General features: G+C 41.0%; 1 protein-coding gene across 1 annotated transcript; it reads right to left on the bottom strand.

Annotated features, from left to right (window-relative positions):
* On the bottom strand, nucleotides 1-22,325 carry TAF15 (TATA-box binding protein associated factor 15). The gene is made up of 16 exons (XM_064468335.1): nucleotides 22,192-22,325; nucleotides 18,395-18,431; nucleotides 17,224-17,272; nucleotides 16,937-17,027; nucleotides 16,741-16,858; nucleotides 13,744-14,027; nucleotides 12,821-12,935; nucleotides 5,888-5,922; nucleotides 5,269-5,301; nucleotides 4,570-4,679; nucleotides 3,906-4,035; nucleotides 2,504-2,593; nucleotides 1,064-1,148; nucleotides 889-974; nucleotides 682-784; nucleotides 1-371 (listed from the first exon to the last, which is right to left on the bottom strand). Exons 1-16 carry the CDS (start codon nucleotides 22,199-22,201, stop codon nucleotides 332-334), a joined length of 1,416 nt encoding a protein of 471 aa, XP_064324405.1. The 5' UTR covers nucleotides 22,202-22,325; the 3' UTR covers nucleotides 1-331.
* Nucleotides 22,326-24,586: the final 2,261 nt, after the last annotated feature.

A 24,586-nucleotide genomic window follows, 5' to 3' on the forward strand; every position in this document is an offset into this window, starting at 1 on the left:
TTTCACAAATAAAACAATCAGCATTTATTGTTGTATTACAAAACACTTCATATTTTGGCAATATTTTACAGTTTATCCTTCTCCTTCTTAGGGCCTGTTGAAAAGGTATGGGGGTGGGGAAGAAAAGAGGGGAATGTTGAAACCAAGATTAAATTTCAATGTCTTGCTTAAAAAAAATCCTCCCAAACCGCCCCAGTCCCTCCCAACCAAAATAAAAATCTAGTTTCACTCAATTCCACTATCCAAAGAGGCCATGGGTGAAGCGGCAGGCAAAACTCTGGCAATTTCACTATCAAACGCATCAAGACAAACAAAACATTCACAGTGGTCTTCAGTATGGTCTGTTGCGTTGATCATTTCTGAAATCATTTCTGGAAGGGAAACAAGAAGTTACAAGGAATCCTTTAAGTAAATAACAAATAGTCCCTTCAGTCAAACATCTCTACACCAACTTCTGTGTATTCTTTAATTTTCTATGTTTAGACAGCCTCATCCAAAAATGCTCACAAAACAGACTCAACAGGCAAACTGACTTGTTTTCTCCAGAAGCTCCTATCTGTAGTTAATGTTTTCATAGCACAGTTGTGCGTGGACACATAAACATCACTCTTTTCCCACACTCCGTATCAGTTCCACAGTCTGTATGCTACGCAACCTAGCAAGGACAAAGAAACTGCTTACCTTCCTCCCATTTTACCACCATAGCCACCTCCCCGATCACCGCCTCTGCCACCACGCCCTCGATATCCTCTTTCTCCTCCATAGCCACCTCTCCCACGAAAATCTAGAGGAAAATGCAAACCGACACATCAGCCAGGTTTTTCAAAAAGCTGCAGATGCCATTAACACCTCTAACACTTCAGAAGAGACGCAGCTGATTTTACACACCTCCTGATGGACGTGAATCTTCTGGTCTGGGCTCACCACACTGGTTGCAGGAATTCCTGCGAGCGAAGTTCATATTACCACAGGCCCTAGAAAAGACAAGGATTCCCCAGACTTAGCTACTAAGAAGCTCAGAGAGCATACATGAAACACCACTGCCAATTAAAATGACACTTACGGGTTAGGACAAACCCAATCACCATTTTTGGGTTCCCCACTTCTACCCTGGAAGCCCCCACCTCTTCCATATCCACCTCGTGAACCTGTAGACAAAATTATAATCAGAATAAAGGAGGGGAAGTGTCTATCACCTATACATGAGAAACATTTACTAAGGATTGTCACTGGCTTTAGAACCCAGGTGACAGACTTCTCGTGTGGAAGAAAGAGTAACTGTTCAATGTAAATATACCCCCACTAGGCAAGCCTCTGAAACCACATTAGGAACTCTGAGAGAAGCAGGGAGTGCCAACGACAAAAAATTGTACCACTGTAGAATTCAGCATCTACTGGCTGATTTACTACTAGCTGCGAGGCTTGGGCAAATAACAACAGAAGTTTCAGCCACTGCCAAATCTCAACAGCATTTGATGGTCTGAAGGTAATGTATCTGCATAGCTGACATACACGTGTTCATATGGGCAGATTTATAGCTTGGGCAGATGGGGAAAAAGAAGCAGCAAGGATAGCACATGATGGCCAGAAAAATGTGCTCCACCACATATTTTTTATAAATTCATTTTCAGGAGTAAAAGGAAACTTGATTCACTTGAATTGCCAACAGGTAAATATAAACCCACTATGTGCACTAATAAAACTTCATAAAGATTTAACAATGTATAATATCAATCACATAAGGCCAGACCTAGTCACAGAACAAAAATTTAACAACAACAACAAAATCTGTCTGGATTAATGCCAGGATGCATCTGACACAAACACAGGGACAACGCAGTTCTTGCTTTCTGCATCAACAAGATTAAGAACTTTTATCCAATTGAAGTTTGTGAAGTATCATTTTTTAATCAGCTTACAAAACTGACTGATTTAAGAACTAAAATTTGTTGACAGCCAATGCACAAAGCATGCTTCCTGTAAAATGGTAATTAAGATTCAGTGGACTACTGACAAAACTGTATTATGCAGAGAATCAGGGAGATTAACATCTATTTAATTAGAGTCAGACATCCAAATGCTGCTCTAAGTCAGTAGCAGTTGAATAATTTACCCTGCTCAATACCATCTGGAAACGTCAGAGTATCTCAAGGCTTTGCTGTAATAAGCCAATACTCACTGGGAGTTCACACCTATCTACGTGGAACCTGTACAGCCTCAGCATCATTATTATACTACCTCTTTAAAAGCAATGCTGAGACATGATTTGGAGTCTTTCCAGTTCAAAAGGAAAGCATAAATTCTACGCTGTGCAAAAGAGATTACTGATTTCAGTTTACTTAACTCAGTTCAATCCTTAATACTCCCTTTCATGGCAGAATCCCAAAGGCCCATATACTTTGGTGAATCGCTGCTTCAAAGTCAACTTCTCTTTTATAAACCAATAATAGTTAAAAAGCATTTCATTATGCAAAAACAAGGATTCTACAGATTTTAGTCCTACCTCGACGCCCGCCACCTCCACCTCCTCTCATGAATTCGGGCCTTCTAGTTGCAAATGAAACTTTGATAACATTGCCATTGAATTCTTTTCCTGTGGAAAGACGGAAAGTGTGAGAACGGTCAACGCAGCTCCTAACAACACAGCAGCGAGTTCAAAAGAACAGAAGTGATTTGCACGTACAGACTGAATACAAAGCTCTTAAGACACCAGGAGTAAGGAGTAAATCTCTTATTTTTGAAAACACTGGTCCAAATGTGAGATGCCAAACACTGAAGTACTTGCTAGGTTCTTCACAAATCCACAGACATTCCTCTTACCTTAAATGCAATCTGTAAGTTGCAATTTAACTAGTCTCATAAAAACATTTTAATGATATCTGGACACCTTCATGCATAAGTAGTTTGGATGTTAGAACTCTGTTCCCCCAAGTCAGGCAACAAGGCTTTTGTACAATTCAACAGCCAGCACAAAAATTAAATACTCCCAGATAAGTGAAAAACATTAACTTTTTAAATACAAAGTCTCAGTTCTTTATAGATACAAGGTTTAATACAGAACAAACAGGACTCTGTGTGTGCCTAATGCAGTCATATTTGCTTTACTCTCCTGAACAAAAGTTGATTTGCATTTTATCAGCAAAATATAAACCATCAAATAGCATGCCATGCCAGATTTTTTACGCACTATCATTTCACACCAGATGCAGAGCATGTCCTTTTGTTTCTGCCCAATATTATTAAAATCCTGTGAATGCACAAGGTCACAGGAGCAGGCACTTCCCTCCCTGCATATCCCCCCCACCCCCAAGTTTACTACTACAAAAGAGTATCACTGCCTTTCTTGCATCAAGTCTGAAGAGTTTTATTTCCATGTATTTCAGGGATCTGCTCCCTTCCTCCACTGAACCCATAATTTAAAAAACCCGCGTTCTTCACTGCATATGTAGTGCCAAAGCACTTGGCACAAGATTGCCATAACCATTGCAGGACTCCAAAAATGCTACCACAGCACTAATAATATGAGCACTAACACTGCAAGTAATCCCTCCAGCTGCTAACACAGGTTACAGCTCCATTGGTCTGAACAAGGAGTTACACTCTCCCGAGTGACATGAACACCATCCCTCATACTTTGTGCAGGATGACTGAGGTACAGCAGCAAACCCCAACAGCTTCATTACATATTTTTGGTCTTAATCACTAGCCACTCTTTCACCAAATGAGAGAGAAAGCCAGCACACACAAAATACCATGAAACAGAGGTCTTTGTAAAAAAAAAACCACAAACCAGAAAACAAAAGCCAAACAAGACATAGCACGGGGTCCCCAGTGAGGATACTGATTTGCTTCCTCCACTCTTGTTAGATTCATAAATAAGCAAAAGAACAGGTACTCTCACCCACCGTCAAACCAGTCAATTGCTGCTTTAGCAGAAGGAGGGTCATCAAAAGATACCGTTGCTTCTCCCTTTGGTTTGCCAGTATCCTTATCTGTGTAAAGATTTATCATAGGTTTGCCAGTCTTTTTGTTCGTCTGAAAAGAAAGGTTGTACACTTGGCATAGGAGGAATAGTAATAAAGCCAGTTCAGAGCATAAACTGTTAACAGCAAAGTATCATTAGAGAGAAGATTCTCTTGGGGCTAGCCTGCAGAAACAGCTGCTTTTGACTGAAGGATACTGATTGGCTGTTCTCCATGAAGTAATGATGGGCCCAATTTTAACAAAAAAGGAGGTCAAGTGCCCTAATTTAGAATTGCAGAAACAGAAGAAACAGCCATAGAACACAGAAGCATACTTGCTAAAGCATGAGGGCAGTACAACAGACAGAGTGTCGGCGTTAGGGGTTATAAAGACTAAAGAAGAGATGCGAAGCAATCTAAATGTCACTAGAAAAAAGCTGATAGTGCCACCAGCTTATAAATGAGCTGTCATCTGGGAACCCAGATAAAAATATTATGTACAGCTGCTGGGGAGAGAGCATCTGCCTTGAATGATACCAGTACATTTCCAATACGCTAGCTTTGCAAGTTCTCTTCCTTCTTTCCAACGATTTCTCATTTCACATACCTTTATAATACCAATTTGTTTGAAATAATCTGCCACTTGATCTGTTGAAACATCCTCTCCAAGTCCTTGCACGAAGATAGTGTTGTTATCAGAGTTGTCAGACTCTGAATCTATGAAAAAATAAGCTACATTTACTATGCATTTTTGTGGTAGCAATAGAAGCAACGTTTTAAGCTCAGGTCTATACTGCCTGGTAGCAGACCCTTAAACCCCAGACATCTTGCATGAAAAAAGAGATGAGCAGAGAGCATAATTTTTAAGTTAATACCGTCAATGTCAAAAATGTATGCGCAGCACCTTCAGATGCTGCAGTACATCAGAGACCAAATACATTCAACAGTTGACCAGCTGCCTGCCACACACTCAACTCATCCATGCAGCTAGGACATCCAAACCCATCCAAGTAGCATATAAATGTTTTAAGTAACACAAGTTTAGCAGAAGTGTTAAGGAGTGAAAGCAGCTGCTTGGCTCAAGCAGATTCAAAGTTTATCAGCAAATTCTTACTTGCTGCATGAAAAGACATCCAAAAATTCACATGCACTTTAGTAAAACCCATTGCTTTCAAGGAAGACAAGCTTTAGCTGAATTTCTTTTGAGCCACGGGAATTGCAGCCACATCCATCTTTCTAGATAGACATTTTAAAAGCAATGACCTAAGCGCTACAATCCACTCCCACCCACTGCTTGATTTCTTACCAGCATCTGATCTCGGTCCATAATCCCTTTGACCTAAGAAACGGGTTTAAAAAAAAAAAGACAAATAAAAAAAAAAGAAAAATACTATTTTTAGCAAAACATTTTCAAGTGACTTTTTTAGAGACAATAAAATATTTAAAGTATGTAATGCATCTATGATCTAAAACATTAACCAGAGATTTAGAGAATATTTAGATTAAAACGTTCAACAGAAGGTGTCTGTAGGACGTTAACGTGTTCTTTAACTTGCAGCATGTGGCAGTTACCACACTGATGCTATGCTGGTGTTATCTTGCAAATGCTGGTTGTCAGATCACCAAGCAGTTTACCACTTTTTTTTTTTTAACCTCTCGTACCTTTCTAAGAAGCATTTGTAACAAAAATTTAAAATAAGGAAAAAAAAAAATTCCAGTGAACGTCACTGTCTCCACAAATTCTTTCATGCAATTTGACAAGGTAGAAATCCAGTTTATTGTTACAAGTTTGGCTATTAAAACTCATGAATACACCAGCCTCACCAGAACGCTATAATGCTTCTACTAGAGAGTAACAAGATATTGGTGGCTTTTAGATTTATAAAGAATTTCCACTGAAACATTTTTGGATACTCGGCACTTACCACCGTAATTTTTGAAGCCACCACGGTCACCACCACTGCAGAGGAAAAATTGAAGAAATGATTTCTTCCTTAAGTCTCTATGTGCTGAGCCCAAGGCTCAATCTACAGTTAACTGATCACAAGTTGAGAGTTACTGTCTGGCAGCTAAAGCACCATCTCTATGTTCTCCTCACTACTCATTCATGTTCAAAGATTAAACTACATGAAAGCGAATAATCGCAGAGGGTGCTGCACTGGAGAAGAGAAGCCCTAAAGAGTATTTTAAACTAACCCATCCACATGTCGTTGTTTCAATACTTTCTCCCATCCCATAAGCCAACATGACTGCTATTAAAAACTGGGTTTAAAAACAGAAACATTATTTTCATGAAGGTTAATGGGCTTTAATTACAGACGTAATTGCTACTTTGGAATAATTAGTACTTTAGTACTTTCCTAGAAGTAAGAAGAGCTAAAGTTAATTAACCTCCATCGTTATGCATTTATACACGGGGGACTAATTAGCAGTATCAGCCATTCTCTGAGGAAGGGTCTGTGGGGACCTACTGCACTATTAGCACTTGACATTACAGAGAAGGCGTGTGTATGTGAGCTTCAAAAGCAGAGGCCGTGAAGTTTTATTTCATTCATTCTGAAACCTGTGGCACAAAATGTAGACCAAGTTAAGAGATCACACACATTAATCTTCAAAGGTTAGAAGGGGATTTTAAACAGGACGTTACGCCTCCAATTATGTACATGAAAATAAACCCTCACTTTTCTGTGTAAATGTTCGCACTAGTAGGATTTTTCACAACAGCATTTTAAATTGCATCCATGTTATGAACACAATATAATCAATACTCAAAGCCTGCAGGAAAAATACAAGCACTGGATTTTTTAGGAAGTCAATAACCACGTGTCAGGAGGACTGTCTCATACTGCCATGTAAAGCTGCCTGCTTGCCCTCCTTTGCGTAGGGGACACAGCTGCCACCTGAAAATTAGCCAGGTTCACCTAATCCTGGTAGCTTTCACACTCGGCAGCTAAGATAAAGCCAGCATAAATTCAAACCCTGATGCAGAGAGCTATCTCCAGGCTCTGGAACTACTGTACTAGTACGAGCAGCCTCTTCACCAATGCGCTTTACAACTGGACATCAGTCCAGGTGTTAATTTAATATATCTGCCAACACATCAGAGTTCAACATGGGACACAAGCACCCCAGCAAAAGGCAATGAAATAAAATTAGGGAGTAACTTCTTTGGCACTCTGTATATTTGTTTTCTGTTACAGCAAGTGCGAAGCCATGAATGGGAGGTACTGTTAACATTTATGAGCTAAAATCTGCCCAAAGTGAGGGACAAAAAAGAAATACCGTTCCAACAGACATTATAAAAACTGGGCTAAGAGAGACATTCTTTGAAGGGTGACTGACGTTCTGTGACAGTACATGTAAAGAGTATTAGATGTTTGTCACAACAAACTATCACTTTTACTGGGACTTTTCTTAAAATAATTGTTTGCTGCAGATTTTAAATTACTTCTCTACAGAAAAAAATCCGAATGCTAAACTGCAGTGTCATTTACTCATAAGTAATTCATTCTGCTCGTTAAAGGGGTAAAATGAATGAGTTTTACATGCAACATCAGAGCCGGTCTTTATTCAAGGCTGGCTATTTTCAAGGTCTGATGAGAAAAACACAATGGCCATCATAAAATTTACTGTAAATATCTTCCTGCCACCTCCAATTCACTTCAGCTAAAAAACCCCTTCATTATGACACAACAATTTTCAGTAGGATACCTGCTCTTTTAGGACTTTAACTCATAAATAACAAGAGTGAATACACCAACCATATCAGTTTTCCAACCCCAGATTATGGTCCCAGTTGGTCAGGGCAGCATTATCCAGCACATATATGTTTTCTGATTTGAAACAGCAGCAGAGACATAAATTAGAAAACCCAGGGATCTAAAAACATACAGAAAGTAAGTCTGTCATCAACCCAGCCCGGATTTTACAGGACGTGAGGATTTTGCCAAGATGCTGGGGTAAAATGTGTGCACCATGATTCTGAAAAGTGATAGAGTTGGATACAGAAAACGTAAAGGGAGTCATAGTCAAATGCCTGATTTCTAGCTTTGTGATACAGTAATTTTGCACCCCGCACTAAGAAGTGCAATCCACAATTTTTAGTTTTTTCAATTAATGTCTGTAGAAATATGTTTTTGCCCAAGTATGCTTCAGCATGTTATCTTCTGCTTAGTCTCACATGACCAACCCAACCAAAACCTGCATCAATTCAGTGACAGATACCTTTGATGACAGATTAATGCTCTCCTCCATTTTTAAGTCCCATTTCGTATGTGGTTTATAAAGCTGCAGTGTGTTACCTTCCTGAGATTGCTGGCGAAGCTACCCAAGATCCCCTGAGGCACGTAGATGTGCTGCAGCAAGTGAAGTCAAACACAAACTGGCTGCAAGCAGCTGATGGCACAGTCTCAGACGTACCCCTTGCCGAGACACGAAACGTAAGTCTCAATCTCTGCAACTGAATCAGTTCCCACACTACTGTCATAGAACATGTGGGAAAGATAATTGCAGTGTTTCAGAGTCTACTGCTTTACCAGCCTTGCACACAAACCAAATAGGTGGGTGACCAGGTGGAGTTTGGGGTTTTAACATCCTGTGTTAGACTCACGAACAGGTAGCTAAAATTCAGCAATGCCACCAACAAAGATAATAAAATGAGACTGAACTGCAAGCAGCCAGAACGTGTACGTGGTAACATAGTGACAAAAACTTACTGCTATGAAAGAAACATCTTTAGATGTTCTTTTCTCCCCATACTCAATAACATGTTTAAACGTCACCTACTTGTGTGTAAATAGAGTTCATCTGACCATTGCTTACTTCAGCTGGGAATAACTCTTTAATATAAAGGCACAGTTACATGCAGAGCTGAACGTCACAGATACAAGAAATATACTTAAAACAAGTGATCAGATATTGGGAGAGGTAGCACTAAGAATTCAGGAACCAAGTTTCAGCCTCCAACATGCATCTACGTCTTGCCAAGCCTGTGGGAGTTACATGTAAGAATGTATTTTTAAAAACAAGAAAGGAATGCTTAGTGCACCAATAAAGTCACTGACAGATTGCCCTTTTTTTTTTGCTGACTATATTTATTGCCTCTGTTCATGTTTTTCCAAAGTCTATATAAAGGCTAAGCTCAAGCATATACATTACAAGTCAAAATATTAATTCTGAACACAAACCGCACTGTTGTAAAAAACATTTGCACTAAGCTGTTGCTTCTTTATATCGCAATAAGCTAATTCCCACTCATAACAGCTAATACAGCAACTAAGCTGCATGGGTAACTCTTGATATAGTACATCAACATCAAATCTGCACAAGAGGAGTGGGTGGGGGGGGAAGCAATCTAAGCTGAGTGAAGTTAGGATTTCTATGACAAATCCTAACCCAATAGTAAATCCTTTTCTAAACTGCATCTACATAGTTCCACCAACAGAGACTGCGTGAGCAGATGCCAAGGCAAAGCTATTCCCACTTAATCCCCAGACTCTGAAGAAGGGCAGTGTCACAGGTATGGCTACCCAACTGCCTGAATGGCTCTCCCAAGACAGAAGAAAACAAACCTGCTTTGTATTGCTACTGTATTTCCCACTTACGTACTTAACCAAAACAATTCAGTCCCACAATGACAATGAGCAATTAATTCCTTATTTGTTGGCTGAAGGCTCTAACAAAAAGGTGAATACTCTACAAGGAAACTTGAAGACTAACTTAGAGTAAAACTGCATTCTCAAGACCTAGTGTACCTGCTTTCTAACCAAAAGTGCTTGAAGATGAGACTCTTCTACTACACGTTTTAAAAAATGAAGATATTTTGCTTCTTAGCCAGAATCCAAATTAGTGAGATGAATTTTTCAAGCTTCAAAATGAAAGGGTGGAAAAATTATACTAAAATCCCAAAAGATGTAATTCGAGACCATTAAAAAAATATCTGAAGAATAATTCTGAAACCCTAAGGTACTAAGATTAAAAAGGGAACACCTGACGCATAAAAAAATGATTGTTCCCTATCGTAATAGTATCAGCTAGGGAATCTGAACAGTAATTTCTCTAAAGATATCTTCTTCTCAGTGCTGCATGACTCTGCACAGGCACAAAAGATGAGTGCTTGAAAGCATTTCTTACAGTACATATTCAAGTCATTCTAATTTTCAGAATAACAGTTCATACCATAACATTACCAACTAGGATTTGAAGTACTTTTATAAAGGTTATTCAAAGAAATGAAAGCTCTCAAAATTTAAAAACGCTAGTTTGATTTTGCCCCAAGTATTCCAGAATAATTTTTCGCACTGCAGGCTGCTCTGAGAGGTCTTACATGCAGGGTAAGTTTATACAGGCCAGTGCAACTTGCAAGGATCTTGCGGGAGAACTGATGTTGCAGCTAAAGTCACTGTATCACAAGTACAGGGCAGGAGCGAGCCAGCAATGATGCTTGTGAACAGGATGCACTGGCAGCCCAGCACTAGAGAGCACAGTAGGCAACACAGCTGTAAGAACACCAACGACTGGGTAAAGCTCTTACCGATGAACAAGCTGCAACAAGTTCTCCCCGCTTTTAAATGCCAGTCAAGACACAGCAGAGACTAATTCGCTGTGGTGCCAAGCTAGCTATTGATTTTTTTGTTACTGTCAAGGAACAATTTTTCGTGCGTGTGTTGATAGAACTCATTTACACAATATTTCTAACCACTATAAAAATCAAAGCCTACATTATTACAGCACTACAAATACCTGCATAGACAAGATTTTTAGACAGATTATTTCCTGATGGCTATGGAATTTCCACAATTTAATGTTAAGTCTTAAAATCTGAAAATGGTAACTAGTTACTGGAGATAGACTTGACATTCCTACGCAAGCTGCTTTTAGGAAAAAAACACAACAGCAAAAAAAGAAACCCAAGGAAACAAAACCAAAACACTACCCTGAAACCCGCCCCCCCCCCCCCCCCCCCCCCCATTTTCACAGGGCTAAACATGATTTCTTACCTTATTAGAAGAAATTTTCCCCTTGATTATATACTTTATTTAATTTAACTGTTTACACTTTTCTAATAAGCATGACTTTGGTAAAATATATATATGTCAGAAGGGGAATCCTCCATCATAGTTATGCAGAATGACTGAATAAACATGTATGACACTGTAGTTTCAGAAAAATTTCACTGCCAATAGCATTAAAGACTGCATCGCTTAACAGAAGTGACAGACTTCCTAACAAATGCCTTCCCACTTTGATGTATTTACCCCCACTTCCCCATTCACCTCCACTCTTTTTCTTCTTCTGCCTTTCACGTCCACTGACGCACTATTATCTACAGGGATGTGTGAACAAAATTTTTCTTACATTTTGGAAAAATATGGGAAGAGGCTTTATTTTCACAGACATTAATTTATCTTACTTTATCTTGCAAAGATGGAAGATTGTTTCAAAGTGATAAAATCTACCAAAAGTATGTTTTTTGAAGCTCACATTCATTCCTCTTATTGGAAAAGGCTCAGCTATAAAAAATTTTTTTAAAACCCAGATTTTCTCATAGGAAATGGAAAACCCTCATCCACACAGAAAAAGCTAATTTAAAATTGTTCTGTTTTAATGGAAAATGAACTTAGAAATCACTTCTCTGGTTAAGTTTATATTATATAAATCCCCAGCAAACTGTAACATAAAATAACTATTAATACGCTTTGTAATTGTGCCACCACACCTAATTAGGAGAGATAGGGTCCACCTATGTCATCAAAAGAGCAAGCCATGAAGTACAATTTGGGACCTCCTTAGGGGAGCAGGCTAATTTTAAATATGGTTTAAAAATAAATACTTTTTAAAATCACCCAGTCTTAACACACTGTTGGATTATTTTATTTAAATTAGATCAGTTCAAACAAACAGTGCTGCATAATTACAGTTCTTCATCTGGAGTTCTAGCAATAACCCAGAACCGTGCAGCCTGTTAAGGGTAAGTGGCGCTGGCAAGCAACACTCCACAGCTCACTGGAAGCTTCAACGTTCTTAGTTTGCATCAGTGAGCACCCTACAACCATTTCACGGAGGTACACAAAAGGTAGCCAATTGTCATAGTTTATTACGAAATAATAATGTCATCTGGCCTAATTCAATGGATTTAAAGCAAAGGTCCCAACCTCTCAGACCTATGCATGAAATCATCTGCCAGCACAAAATCAAATATGTGCATAAATTTTCTTGACAGGAACAGGGCCTAAGGCAATGGCAGAAGGGGTAACAGTATTGTTAGTATTTAAAATCTACGTAAAATAAACACGTTTAGACTGACAGCTAAACCAGTAATAAAAACTGTATTATAATGGAAGATTAAAACTGCAAGAAATGGTAAAGAACAAGGAATGTTATTACTAAATTACTCTTAAATTATTTAGAAAGCAGAAAGACAATTAACCAACTTCAGTGTAATTACCTGTTACTGTAAAGTCAAAATAATTCCTTGCTAAAATGTTAGCTACCTTAGCTATGAATTTTAGAAAATTCTCTCAGTCCCTGGCCATTGGTTTTCCTGTAACTGAAAACAAGCTTTTACAGGTTTTAAAATGTCTTATTTCAAGGGAAGGGCTCAGGCAGTTTTTGTATTTTAACTCATGTAAATAAAATGCAGCTATCCATCCTAACAATCAAATGCTTGGTCTCAATCTATCTGAACCTAACAATTTGGCAAATGCAAAATGCATTTCTGTGCAGTGCAGAAAGGTTTAATTTTAGAAACCTTCCCATTTTTGGAAACCTAAATCTGAACCATGTTAGGAATAGACATATAGTAAACAAAAACTAAAACCAGGGTAAGGAACTGCAGGCACTGAAATGAGATCACTTACCTATATCCAGACATATGACCTCTTCCATCCATGTCATATCCCCCTCTACCTCCTCCCTGTGACCCGCCATATCCTCTATTATCTTCTCCATACCTACTCTTTTCACGACGATCATCTGGAGGAATGAGTAAAAACATGAGTAAATTGCAGTGCAAACTGCAGTGCAGTGAAAATTCCACCCTACGTTTATTTTTCCCCCCTCAAGCCTGCCATTTAAATTTGGAAAGCATCAACTCCTAAATCTCTCTTACATTATCTATGCCACAAAGTAACAAAGCGAAGTTTGACTTTGTTCCAGTTACCTCTCTTGGCTTCCAGGGCCACAAAGTATCTCAGAATGTAAACACTCTGTACCTTAATTACACTCTATTTTCCAAACATTAAATATATATTTTCTAAAATGTACTTTTCATTCTACTTCCATATAGCCTTCCCAGTTTGCAAAAGACATCGCTGAAGACATAACAAGGATAGTGTGGGCTGTGATGCTTGTTTGAAGTTACTGAGAAAAAAGGGTTGATCTTAAACTTAATTTCCTTCTCAGAATTCACCTACACAGCATAAAGCTGGAATGCGACATGCAAGAGCTCTTCATGACTGATCAAGACATGTCACCCTCATGTGGGAAGAAGGTTCAAAATAGCTTAGAAGAAAATTCTATCTAGAATTTGCAGAATTCAAGGACACGGACTCTGCAAAGCTGCCTCCAACAAATGCAAGTGCAACAATTCTGGGGCCCTGACAGATTTTCATCTCTGCATAATGTTTTGAAAGCCTTAACAAATAAAACATTCCCCAAGAATACCAACATGGCAAAGAGCTTTATTTTATTTGAGGAATCCTCAAATCAACTGTCTGTGGAAGGAAATCCAACTATTTCACAATCTTCTTAGCCAATATTGAACTCAACCTGTGAATTTTACCTTGGCTGTTGTGGCTATAGCTTCCCTTCTGGGACTGGTAGGATTGCTGAGAATGGCCATATGAGCTTTGGTGCTGGTTGTAGCTTGACTTTTGGTCATATGAGCTCTGGTGGCCATAGCCCGACTGCTGGTCATAGGAGCCCTGGTGGCCATAGCCCGACTGCTGGTCATAGGAGCTTGACTGCTGGTCGTAGGAGTCTTGGTTTTGTCCATAGCTTGACTGCTGGTCGTAAGAGCTTTGGTGCTGACCATAGTTTGACTTTTGTTCATAAGAGCCTCTTCCACTTAAAATAAACAGACTTTGTATTAACAGCTAAATATTTGCAGAACAGAGAGCAAAACAATAGCTGAAAATTCAGGACATGGCTAAAATTTCCTAGTCCCAGTTACCTCCCAGTCATTACCAGCATACGGATATGAAAATACTCTGTTTCATCTCTGTTGGGATACATCTGGTTTCCAAGAAAAGCAAGGCAAAAAACTGTGTTACCATTGCTTCCAAGACATCTTCAGTTTCCACTGCAAATGTCACTTAAGAGCATCACATGCCTTACATATCCCAGTACAATGCTTGCTTTCTCCCCGCTCCCCAGTAGCATGACAATAGCTGATGCATAGGCTGTGACCTGCTAACACCAAATCCTTCCCTACAGAACTGCAAAGGAAGATAGCCACTGCTCATGTTGTATTGTGCAGCTGATACTTGCCACCTACAAAAAAAAAAAATCCCCAAATTCTGCTTTCACTGAATTGCAATCTGTCTTTTTCTGGGCGTTCTACCATTTGGCCAAGAACTTTTCTAACTCTGTGATGTTCTCTGACATACTTGCAGTTCTTCCCATGTTAGTGCCATCTACATATCCTATCCCACCAACTTCACCAGGAACATTGACCAATACCACATCTAGGATACTCCAACACAAAATGTGGCGATTCGTTCTAAGAGGGAGTCATAACTCTTCTCTGACTAATAACAACTTTATAGCAACCACAAGGAAATCTCACCTACACCGTACTTCCCTAGGCTACTTCAGCATCCAAAGGATTATGAAAAATCTAGGTATGTGAGAGAATAGTTCCAGTTGGGTTACCCTTTCATAGCAAGACATTACATAGATTTATGAGAAACAAATTGCACCCAGGAAACACTGGCTCTTACTCATACCTTTGTTTTTCCCCATGGTACTTCTAGTTGCGGCTTAACTGCATTATTCTTTCAGTAATTGAAATTCATCGCTGACCTCTGCCACCTTTTCTTCTCTTCTTCCTCCCTGCTTCTACCCCTTTTTTAAAGAGATGAGGCACTGTATTTGCCACTCTTCAGTCTTTGGCAATCTTACTTGCTAGCCAAAATGCCTCAGAAAAACAAACAAAAAAATCTAAGAGCCTACAGAAACTTTCCACCAGCTTTTTCAAAGCCCTTGAAGATGAAGTCCATTGGGTCCAACCAATCTCAAAATATCCCATCCATGTAAATACTGTCTGACCTGCTCAATCCCAGTTCTAGCCTAGACCTTAGCTTTAACATAATCCCAGTGGCAAACAGATTGTGAAGATTTTTGTTAATATCTTCACTTCAAAAAAAGTCAGCTCCACTTTAGCCTTTGCACCATCGCCAGCGAAAGAAGCATTGTTGACAGCATCCCCTATTTGCTGGTTTTCCTCCCTTCCCTCCTTTAGGATGTGAGAGATACAATTTTGTGGCCATCCTCTTCAAAGTTGCTATAATTTAATTTCTCAATTTCTCCTTATTTGTTACAATCATACACTGAAATCCCTACAACATCTTTTTTTTCCCATTTTCTTGGTCAAAACCAGCTTGTTGGAGAATCTATGCTCTACTGTGTTTTTTCCCACTAGATGCCTAGAGAGTTAAGAAGTTACATTATTGCCTAGTCCCATGACTTTGTACCGCTCTAATAAATGCTCAGAAAACAAAGGCAAGCAAAACAAAACTTAATCACATTCCTGCCTTCTTTAGGGATACCAAAAAGATACTCGTGAGTGACAGCACCTACCAACCTACCACTGACAGATTAAGACCTTGCTTGTTAATATGAAGATGTTTTGTAATAATAACTGTAAAAACAGAAACCAAGTACGGGTTTGCTGAAGTCCAGATTCTTCTATCAGCTTGCAAAAAAATACAAAAAATATTTGGACCTTGGACACAAGAATGAAGTTTAGTGCATGATGGTGTATTTTAAAGAGATCACACGATCTTCAATAAAGATCTAATGCGTGCAGTAACCTTGGGGTGTGTACATGAAGCTTCTAAATTAGATCATAAAGTCATTACAGTAAGTTGGCTAAAATTTTCCGACATACTTTCAAAGTTGTATCATTAAACCCACTCAAACTGATTTGAGTACAACATCACTGAACACGTAAAATACATGTGTAATAGTGTAAAGTACTGAATCAGATTGCAGTATGCACATGCGCACTTCAGTTACTGATCAGGATATAAAAGCATGATGTTTTGAGAATCCTACTTACTTGGAAAAAGAAGAGATACTTAAACAACTTTTCTGAATCCTTTTCTTTTACCACAAAAAGGCATTCTAAGTCAGGTAAGAAGTCTACAAATGTAAGAATGACTACGAATTCCCTTGCTAACAGCTTATTTGAAGTCAGTAAAGAGTAGTGTAAGTTTATACAAAAGAATGTGACTGCAGAGGTACTCGATCTTTTTCTTAATCAAAAATACTCTCTACCAAGTCCACTCTTCATTGTAGTCACTACCCAAAGACTTAAGAGTGTATCTCCCCCTACAGCTTGACTTCAAAATAACTGTATCCATCCTTCTCACACAAAGAAATATTGTTCCCTTACCTCCTGTTCTTTCAGGCATTCAAAACATCTTAAAAATGTGGATTTTCAGATGTTTGTCCTTTTTTTGGCAATGATAGCAGGAAATTTGTTATAGCTTTAGCTAAGAATGTACAACTACTAGACAGTACTTTAAATAGATACTGTTAATCTCAGCTTCCTTACCCTCTAGATGACCCTTTCTGCTGCCCCTGACTGCCATAAGACTGCTGGTTGTATGAGCTCTGATTCTGATTTTCATAACTGGATTCATCATCGTATCCCTGGGAATCTTGTCCATAACCTGGAAATTGAGGAAGAAAATTTTTAGTAAATATTCACATTTTAATTACTGCTAATGAATGTAACAAGCTAGCCAAACCTGTTTGATTTTGTCCATAGTTCCCATGATAGCTTCCATAGTTCTGTCCATAGGAGGAATTGTCTCCACTCTGCCCATAACCAGAATATCCCTGTAATTTAAAGAACATACTCAAGCAAGGCTCACTTCCACAGCAGGTAATTACAGCTTTCCCTCACTAGACAACTGCAGACACCAAGCACAGCTGAGAATGGACTGCTTCCTGGCCCAGATATGGTCACCCAGGAACAATTATTTTTACTCAAGTAACATCTGCTTTGAAAGACACAATGTTGCTTTCAACCTACCTGTGCTTGTCCATAATTTTGACTGCTCTGATTGCCATAGGACGAATAGCTGTAAGAGAAAAATGCATTTAGTAAATGCTTACAGCGCCCTCCACAGGAGTTGGAAAGTAAAGGTATTTCTGGTGTTATTTTAAGTTTCTTTTCATTCCAAAGTAGGTGTTTAAACCAAGTACTGCAGTTGTGGGCATATTAGAACTGCATCAATAAACTAATGATTACCGTAGTTGACTGTCAGAAGCTGGAAGAGCTTATTTTAATTTCTGCTCTGTTTCAAGTATAAATTTAAGTACATGAAAGTTAGGCTTACTGTAATTTGACGGATTCTTCAGAATCACAGAAAACTTTATCACATGAAACCAAGGCATTTTAAGTTTTTCAGTAAATTCTTACAAAGTTAATTTTAATCAATTACTGTCAATTTGGTATTTGTTGGACTATTCAACAATTACATTATAATCAAAAAAACACACTAGCTTTAGATTATACTTACTTGTTACTCTGCCACTTTTAGACTTCATGAACTGACAGAAGACCCATGTGCTGAAACTCATGTCATACTCAGATACAAACTCAAACTCATGCAGTCCCACGTGCATAGAACCTTGTGACTTTCATTAGCAGTATTAGCCATGATTTTCATACTTCCATAAAACCACTTTTGTTTCACTGATTAAAATATCCCCCTCCCAAACTTGCAGCTATCTTATTAACTGTCTTTTAAATTTCACAATTATGAACAGTTATCAGAGGGTTGTTTTAACAAAAATTTCCTTCCAATGGGAAAATAAAATGGAAAAATACAATTTTACATCTATAAGGCCCATCACCTTTATACTTGTATAACTTTTGACTAAAATCTTAATGAACAGCTAAATGCAGTCATAGGAAAAAAATTCTCTATTTTCATAACATTTAATAGTAAGAACTTTTGAAAATATGTAATTCCAATTTAAACCTGCTTATTGTCTTCCCTTCAGGAATATACATTTTTTTCCCATTTTATAAGACATCATAATAAAGGCCCAGGGCACACCAAGCTGTCTGCACCTGTAACTCCAAAAATGTATCAACACTGTATCATGCCCAACGATTCAAACACCATGCTGGGAATCCTAAACGGTCTTTTATTTTGCAGATTTAATTGCTAACAGCAAAAAAACCCCACACATACCTCTGCTGGCCCCCAGACTGACTGTAACTTCCAGAATCTAGAAAAAGAAGTAAGTCATGTTGAGAACTTCCAATTAACATTTTATTCCTCTACCTACTATAAGAGGAAGAAATCTGGGGAGACGGAGAAAGGTTCAAGTACACTGGATAATGCAGCTGCCTTCCCCATCGAATGAGACGCCTTCCTCTTTATTAACAAAAACAGAGACTGCTAAGACTGGGGAGAAGAGGAGCTCACGTGCATAGGGTGCAGGGCACAAGACACAAGCGTAGCCACTTTGAACTTCCCTTTTGAAGGATCTGAATTCCATTTTTGAGGCACCTCTTCAAATATTCGGGACTGCACACCCCCCCCAGTGGCTACTGAATAGAGTCCCATCCCATTATCAATGAACAGAATGCAGCAGCTTAATTACTCGAGCGAAGCTAAGGAGGTCAGTCCTACTGAATCCCTTTTTAAGATGAAAGAAAGCTCTGCCTAGCAAAAGGGCACAGACAGAGGCAGAAACTGGAGGTGTAAAATCAGCGATGGAGAAACCATGACATCTCCCTTCTTCTCCCATATTGCAAAAAGAAAAACATTACTGATAGCTCAAGCCATAAACCTCAGTTATCACAGAAACTGAGTCTGTGAAACACCCTGGAAGAATGCGAATTTCAAAATATGACCTCAAGTTAAAAAAAGAATTATTCACTTATATTTAAAGTAGAGCATCTAATCTGTAAAAGCTATCAACATTACGAGAAATGCTACTACCTGCTAGCTGGAATTGAGTTCTTAGAGTGCTTTGCCTTTCCTGAATTAGCTTATCACATTATTTTATCTTGTTAATTGCATAATGATGGATTTCCTTGTCTTCTTCAAAATTACAAATTTTTATGTATTAAAAGCTCTTGCTATATAGGAGAAAGATTTCGTTTCCCAAGCCAGCTGCCTGCAACAGATGCAGACACACAGAACACGCATTGCTCCATCAACCTCAGACCCTTCAGAATTCAGGTGGACACAAGCAGGCTTCACCTCTTCAGAGACACCCACACTCCGCAAGCTGCTCTATGCCCAAACACCTTCTAACTGCACGAACTCTGTCGTCCTCGCTTTTCTATGCAGGAGTCTCAATTCCTCTTGACATTTTTTGCATGAAATTCCCATCTTCTTGTCAAAAACCAGACGTTTGCTTCCTTTCTCTACCAGCCTCACCAAGTACTGTCACTCTGGGTAACAGCCCTGCAATTTTCCTGTTCCTTTCAAATCACTTCAAGGACTAGTACAAATATTGTGGTAACGTGGTCTAATAAAAACTATTCAGAACCCCTCTGTTTTTGTTGCTGATTTCAGTCTTTCCCCCACTCACTCTCTCTAACCTCTACACCTAGAACTGGCTAAAAAGCTGGAACTGAGAGTGAATTACAATGAGGGTAAATGTCATAAACTATCAACAGCTATAATCATTTTCTGAATAAAACACATCAAATTGCTCAAAGTCTGTTCATTATACCTCTCTCATCTCATTATAAATCCAATCCTGCCAGTACTTACACATATACTTAAACACAAGCACATATACTTCCAAGACGAGGCTACCACCTAAGCTATTCAGACATAAACCAACATTTTTATTGGTAAAGTATCTCCTCAAAGCAACACAAAGCATCAAATTTCATATTCTATAAAAGAATCATTTACCAAAAGCTGAGATGAAGTAATATTTCATCTCACCCATCCTATAAAGCAGTTTCACTCAGATGTGAAATATTCTCCTTTTGCACTGCTACACCAATATTTCATTGCCTTTTCATAATGAAAAGCAACTAAAAACAACAATGTAGAAGTGCAACTCAAACATGTTTATTATTTTTAATGAGATGAAGATAAAATTTTTACATTATTTCAGTTTAAATGATCACAAAGATTACTATTACAAAGGGAACCACATTTTAATACTATGCTTCAACTCTAAAATTTATATGCCATTAATGCTGCTAATTAAAGCAAATATTAATGGTTCTATCGGAAAGAATTCTTGACTAAGGATGCAGTGAGCTATAAATTGAAGGACTACATTTAATCTCCTTAGTTTCTCCCTTACAAGCTTCTGCCAAACCACAAAATTTTGGAAAAAGTTTGAAAGCAACCAGATAAGGAGCCCATAAAATATGAATACACAGAATCAGAGGAATTTCCTTTATTTATATAATTTTCTGCATCCTCTTGGACCTCAGTCTACAGACTTCTGATTGATTTCTTTTGGTGGGCTCAGTGGGGACAAGAGTCTGTAAGTACTTTGGGAAATAACAGTTCATTCTGGAGATTCTTGGATACAGAGACTTTTTTTCTGAATATTTAAAAAGTTTATGGAAAATTTTCCTGTGAATGAAGTGGGGCACAGCAGACTAGTCACCTTGCACTGCTCAGGAAGTATATTCCTCTTAAGACAGAAGAATCTACCATGTATATTTGAAAACTGAAGATCTCATATGAAGTAATTCATATAAAGAAGCGGCACTGCGTCTGTAGTATTCTCAACAGAAAAAGAATCTCATGTTTGAGCACCACCATAGAGTAAAAACAGAGGAGATACTCAGCTGCTTGACGGGTAAGTACTTGAGGTCTGGGAAGAAAAGTGGTTTTAGTTTGCTGCCAAACTTCACTCATTTAGTAGAAGAATTCATGCTCTGAACTCATTTTACAGTACCTTTGGGTATGTTTTCTTCTCATAGTAAAGAACTGTTCCTTACATTAATGAATTCCTTTAACATACCTCGCTTGTATTCTCTAACATTCCTATATGTAACATGAGACAACACTAAAATGGCTCAACCCTAACAAAACATGGCTCACTCCACAAAGCACTTATAGCCTTGGAATTCCTTCTCCCATTCTGGGGTACGCTACCTATCCGCAGCTTCACAGGGGCATCACTGCCGGTAGGACGGATCCCATTTTCAAATGGCATGAGAAAACAGCAACACGACATGCTTGCAGAAGCCCCAGGAGAAGCTGGGCTCTGTCAAGTCATCTGGAACAGCAGACGCACTGTCTCCGTACTCAACTAAAGGCCTCCACTAGGAAAAGAATTACAACCAGGACATTTTTAAGCCACCATCAGGGGGGCTGTGAAGCATTTCCCCATGCTGGCACCCTCGGGGAGGCTCCTAGAGCAGAATGCAGAGCAGATGCAGCAGATACTGGGATGGGAAGGTGGGTCCCATGCTGGGGGGCAGGAAGGCATGTCCCATGCCAAAGGCATGACCCAGGGCAAAAGGAGGGGTTACATCTCACACCAGGGGGGGACACAACCCCTAGGGGGCCCCATGCGGGGGGTGGGGACAATAACCAAGAGTGGGCCCACATCTCACACCGGGGGGGGGTGTAACATAACCCAAAGAGGGGCCTCGACCCAAAATGGGGAGGGGCGGCCCCGATGGGAGCCTGCCCCCACCCCATCGCGACACCGGGGGGCGTGGCCGGACTGACCACGCCCCGGCAGTAAAGGGGCGGGGTCCCAGTGGAGGGGCGTGGCCTCGATCAAAAGGGGGCGTAGCCCACGGGGGCGTGGCTCCCTCCCCCCCATCGGCAGAGCGCGCGGAGCGGGCGATAATGGGGGGAGGGGGTGGTGGTGGGGGGAAGGGGCCGCACCTCCCCCATAACACGGCCGCGGCCTTTTCCACCTGCGCCACATGGCGCTCGCTCGCTCGCTCGCCCACCCTCGCGCGCCCCGCCGCACCCGCGGATGGCGACGGGAAGCAGAGCCGCCACCAAGGCCCCCTCAGCCCGGCGGGGCTGGAAGCACCTACCCGAAGCCATGGCGGCGGCGGCTTCAGCGGGCTGAGGGAAAGGGGGGGAGAGAGACAGAGACACCGAGCGCCGCGCCGGCCGCGCGCACACTGAGGCACCCGCAGCTCGCGCGGACTGCGGGGCCGGGCAGCCAATCGGCGCCCGCGGCGCCTACCACCCGCGTGGGGATGTGGGGGGGGAGCGGGCCGTACCAAGTGACGGCGGCCGGAGGGGGGGGTTGTACTGGGGGAGGGGGCGGTGGGTGCTCGGCGCTGTAAGGGCGTGCGGGGTGGGACGAGGCCGTGCAGGGAATCGTTTAAAAGATTAAATTAGTTTAATTAATGAACACGCAGGGCATGGTCGGGGTGCAGGGACGGAAACGGGGCGGGGGAGGGGGCTTCTGGTGCGTCTGCCCGGCTTTCTGCACCAGCAGCCCCCTCGATTTCTCTCCCAGCACCCCGACTGTGCATCGCCATTTGTGCCGGAGGATGTTTAAAGCCTTCCAAAAAAGAATTCCCCATGCCAAATTTGACAGCAGCCACCTAGGGGGGAAGTCCTCGGTATGCTTTGGGCATGCACGTCCAAGAAAAGAAGCTGGAGTTAAAAGAAAACATCCAAAATCTAGGCCCCACTGAATAAAGAAAACAGGTTTGCTAGAGTGCCTGACTCTTAAAAAGCCAAATATTGACTTGCAGAATGGTCTTCTGAAAAAAGAGACAGTGATTTTGAGAGGCACATATATGAAACAGGGTATGTTGCTTCAGAAGGGAAGGTTAACGAGGAACAAACTGAAACGACGGCAAAAGCAACACTGATTATTTAATCTGATTGTTTTTTAGCAGTCTTATTTCTTGTTTGGTGTCAAGCTATCTTTCTGCAAGAGTTGGAGGGGGAAGGTTAACAGTTACATGCCTTCTGACTAGTGACAGTCTAGGCGTGCATCAGCTGGGGAAACAGTGAGCGCTGCAAGGTTTTACCGTTGGTTTTTTTTTTGTTTGTTTTTAAAGGCAGTGAAGAGTATTCTCTGATTTCAAGCTGAATGGATTAAGCAGATTTGCAAACAAGTTGGGCTGTCTCTTTCCCCCAAGCGTAGCAGCGGGAGGCAAATCCCACTGCCACAGCCTAAAATAAGTTTCTGAAAAACAAGCAGTGACTAGAATGATTAATTTAAAAAAAAGGGGTTGAGCTCTCTCCCCATCATTTCGTTTGTCCTTGAAAAACTTCATGTCCTCCAGCTGCAAGTTCTTCTGTACCATTAGCCTTCCTCTGTCTGCGACGACCTGGAACTTCTCACGACCTCTCACAAAGGCTGCCTTTGCAATGCACCGTTGGGATTAGGGCAGATCCCAAACAATGTGTAGAGGCTCTCCGTGCCTTTACGTTCCTCAGAGACTGAAGGATTCTCATAAGTGGAAAATGGCATTAATTGAGACAGAGCAACAAGCTCACGTGTCTGTGTGCCTGCTGACAACTCTGTGCTGCGCTCCCATTGCTTTCAAAAAATCTTGAAGCTGGGGTGGGGAAAAGATGTCGGCCTCTCAACCCCCTCAGCTGGAAGAGATTCCAGCTGCTTCAAATGCTTTTCCCGCTTTGCAAAATCAGAGGGAGTGGGGGAAGGTGTGTTTCTTCTGATCCTTCCCATGTAGATGAGACCTCATGGGTCTCTTGTTAGACCTGAGCCAGCAACTGGGGTCTTGTCTGGAGGAGGAACTGGTGTGGGGAAGCGTTTCTGCCACGTTGCTGTTCGTGGTGAGCGGATGCAGGTCCAAGCACCAGGAACTGGGCAGTGGGAGCCACATCCTTTGCTCACTGCTGGGCGCCTCCCACCCTCCTTGGAGCAAAGCCTCTCTTTCTCCCTGTCTCTCCCTTTTTTCCTGCATGTCCCTCTCCTCACACAGGGGCTTCTTAGGGTGAGGGGCTCCCGCTCCAGAGCACCACTCCATCTGCTACTTCCCTTCAGGCTGTGGTGTGTTCAGCCAGTGCGTGCACAGCACTGCAGACAAACAATGAAGTTGACGCTGTTTCAGCAGGTTTAGCCTGGTTTGTAACACACTGACATGGAGGAGGCCTGTTTTTGGGCAACCCCTCCATTGGTGCTAGCGCAGGTGGCACGGGAAGATACGGTTCTGGTCCAGACCCTCCTCTCCACCTCCGTCCGTCGCACCTAAAGGGAAACACTTGGCCCTCCCAAGCAGCCTGACCCCGCCACAGGGCAGCAGATAGCCGACAGCCAGGGCCTTCCTGGCTTGGGGGACTGCAGGGACCCCCACCTCCGGGGTTGCTGCGTGGGCAGGGAGCCGGCACGACCCCAGTCTAGGGAGGGCTTCCAGCAATAGCTCACGCCTCTCCCCGGGGATGTTTTTCCCTTCTGGAAAACGGAAAAAAAATAATAAAAAATATCTAAGAAGGAGGAGC

Source organism: Phalacrocorax carbo, chromosome 17 (genome assembly GCF_963921805.1).
Source record: "Phalacrocorax carbo chromosome 17, bPhaCar2.1, whole genome shotgun sequence".
NCBI classification, from domain to species: Eukaryota; Metazoa; Chordata; class Aves; order Suliformes; family Phalacrocoracidae; genus Phalacrocorax; species Phalacrocorax carbo.

Bases quoted from the DNA above. Each gene is read 5' to 3' on its own strand.
- TAF15 (XM_064468335.1), bottom strand. The intron at 4,680-5,268 runs GTAAGAAATCAA...ATTTTTTCATAG, and splicing joins TGGACCGAGATCAGATGCTG to ATTCAGAGTCTGACAACTCT. The intron at 372-681 runs GTAAGCAGTTTC...TTTCCCTTCCAG, and splicing joins GGTGGTAAAATGGGAGGAAG to AAATGATTTCAGAAATGATC.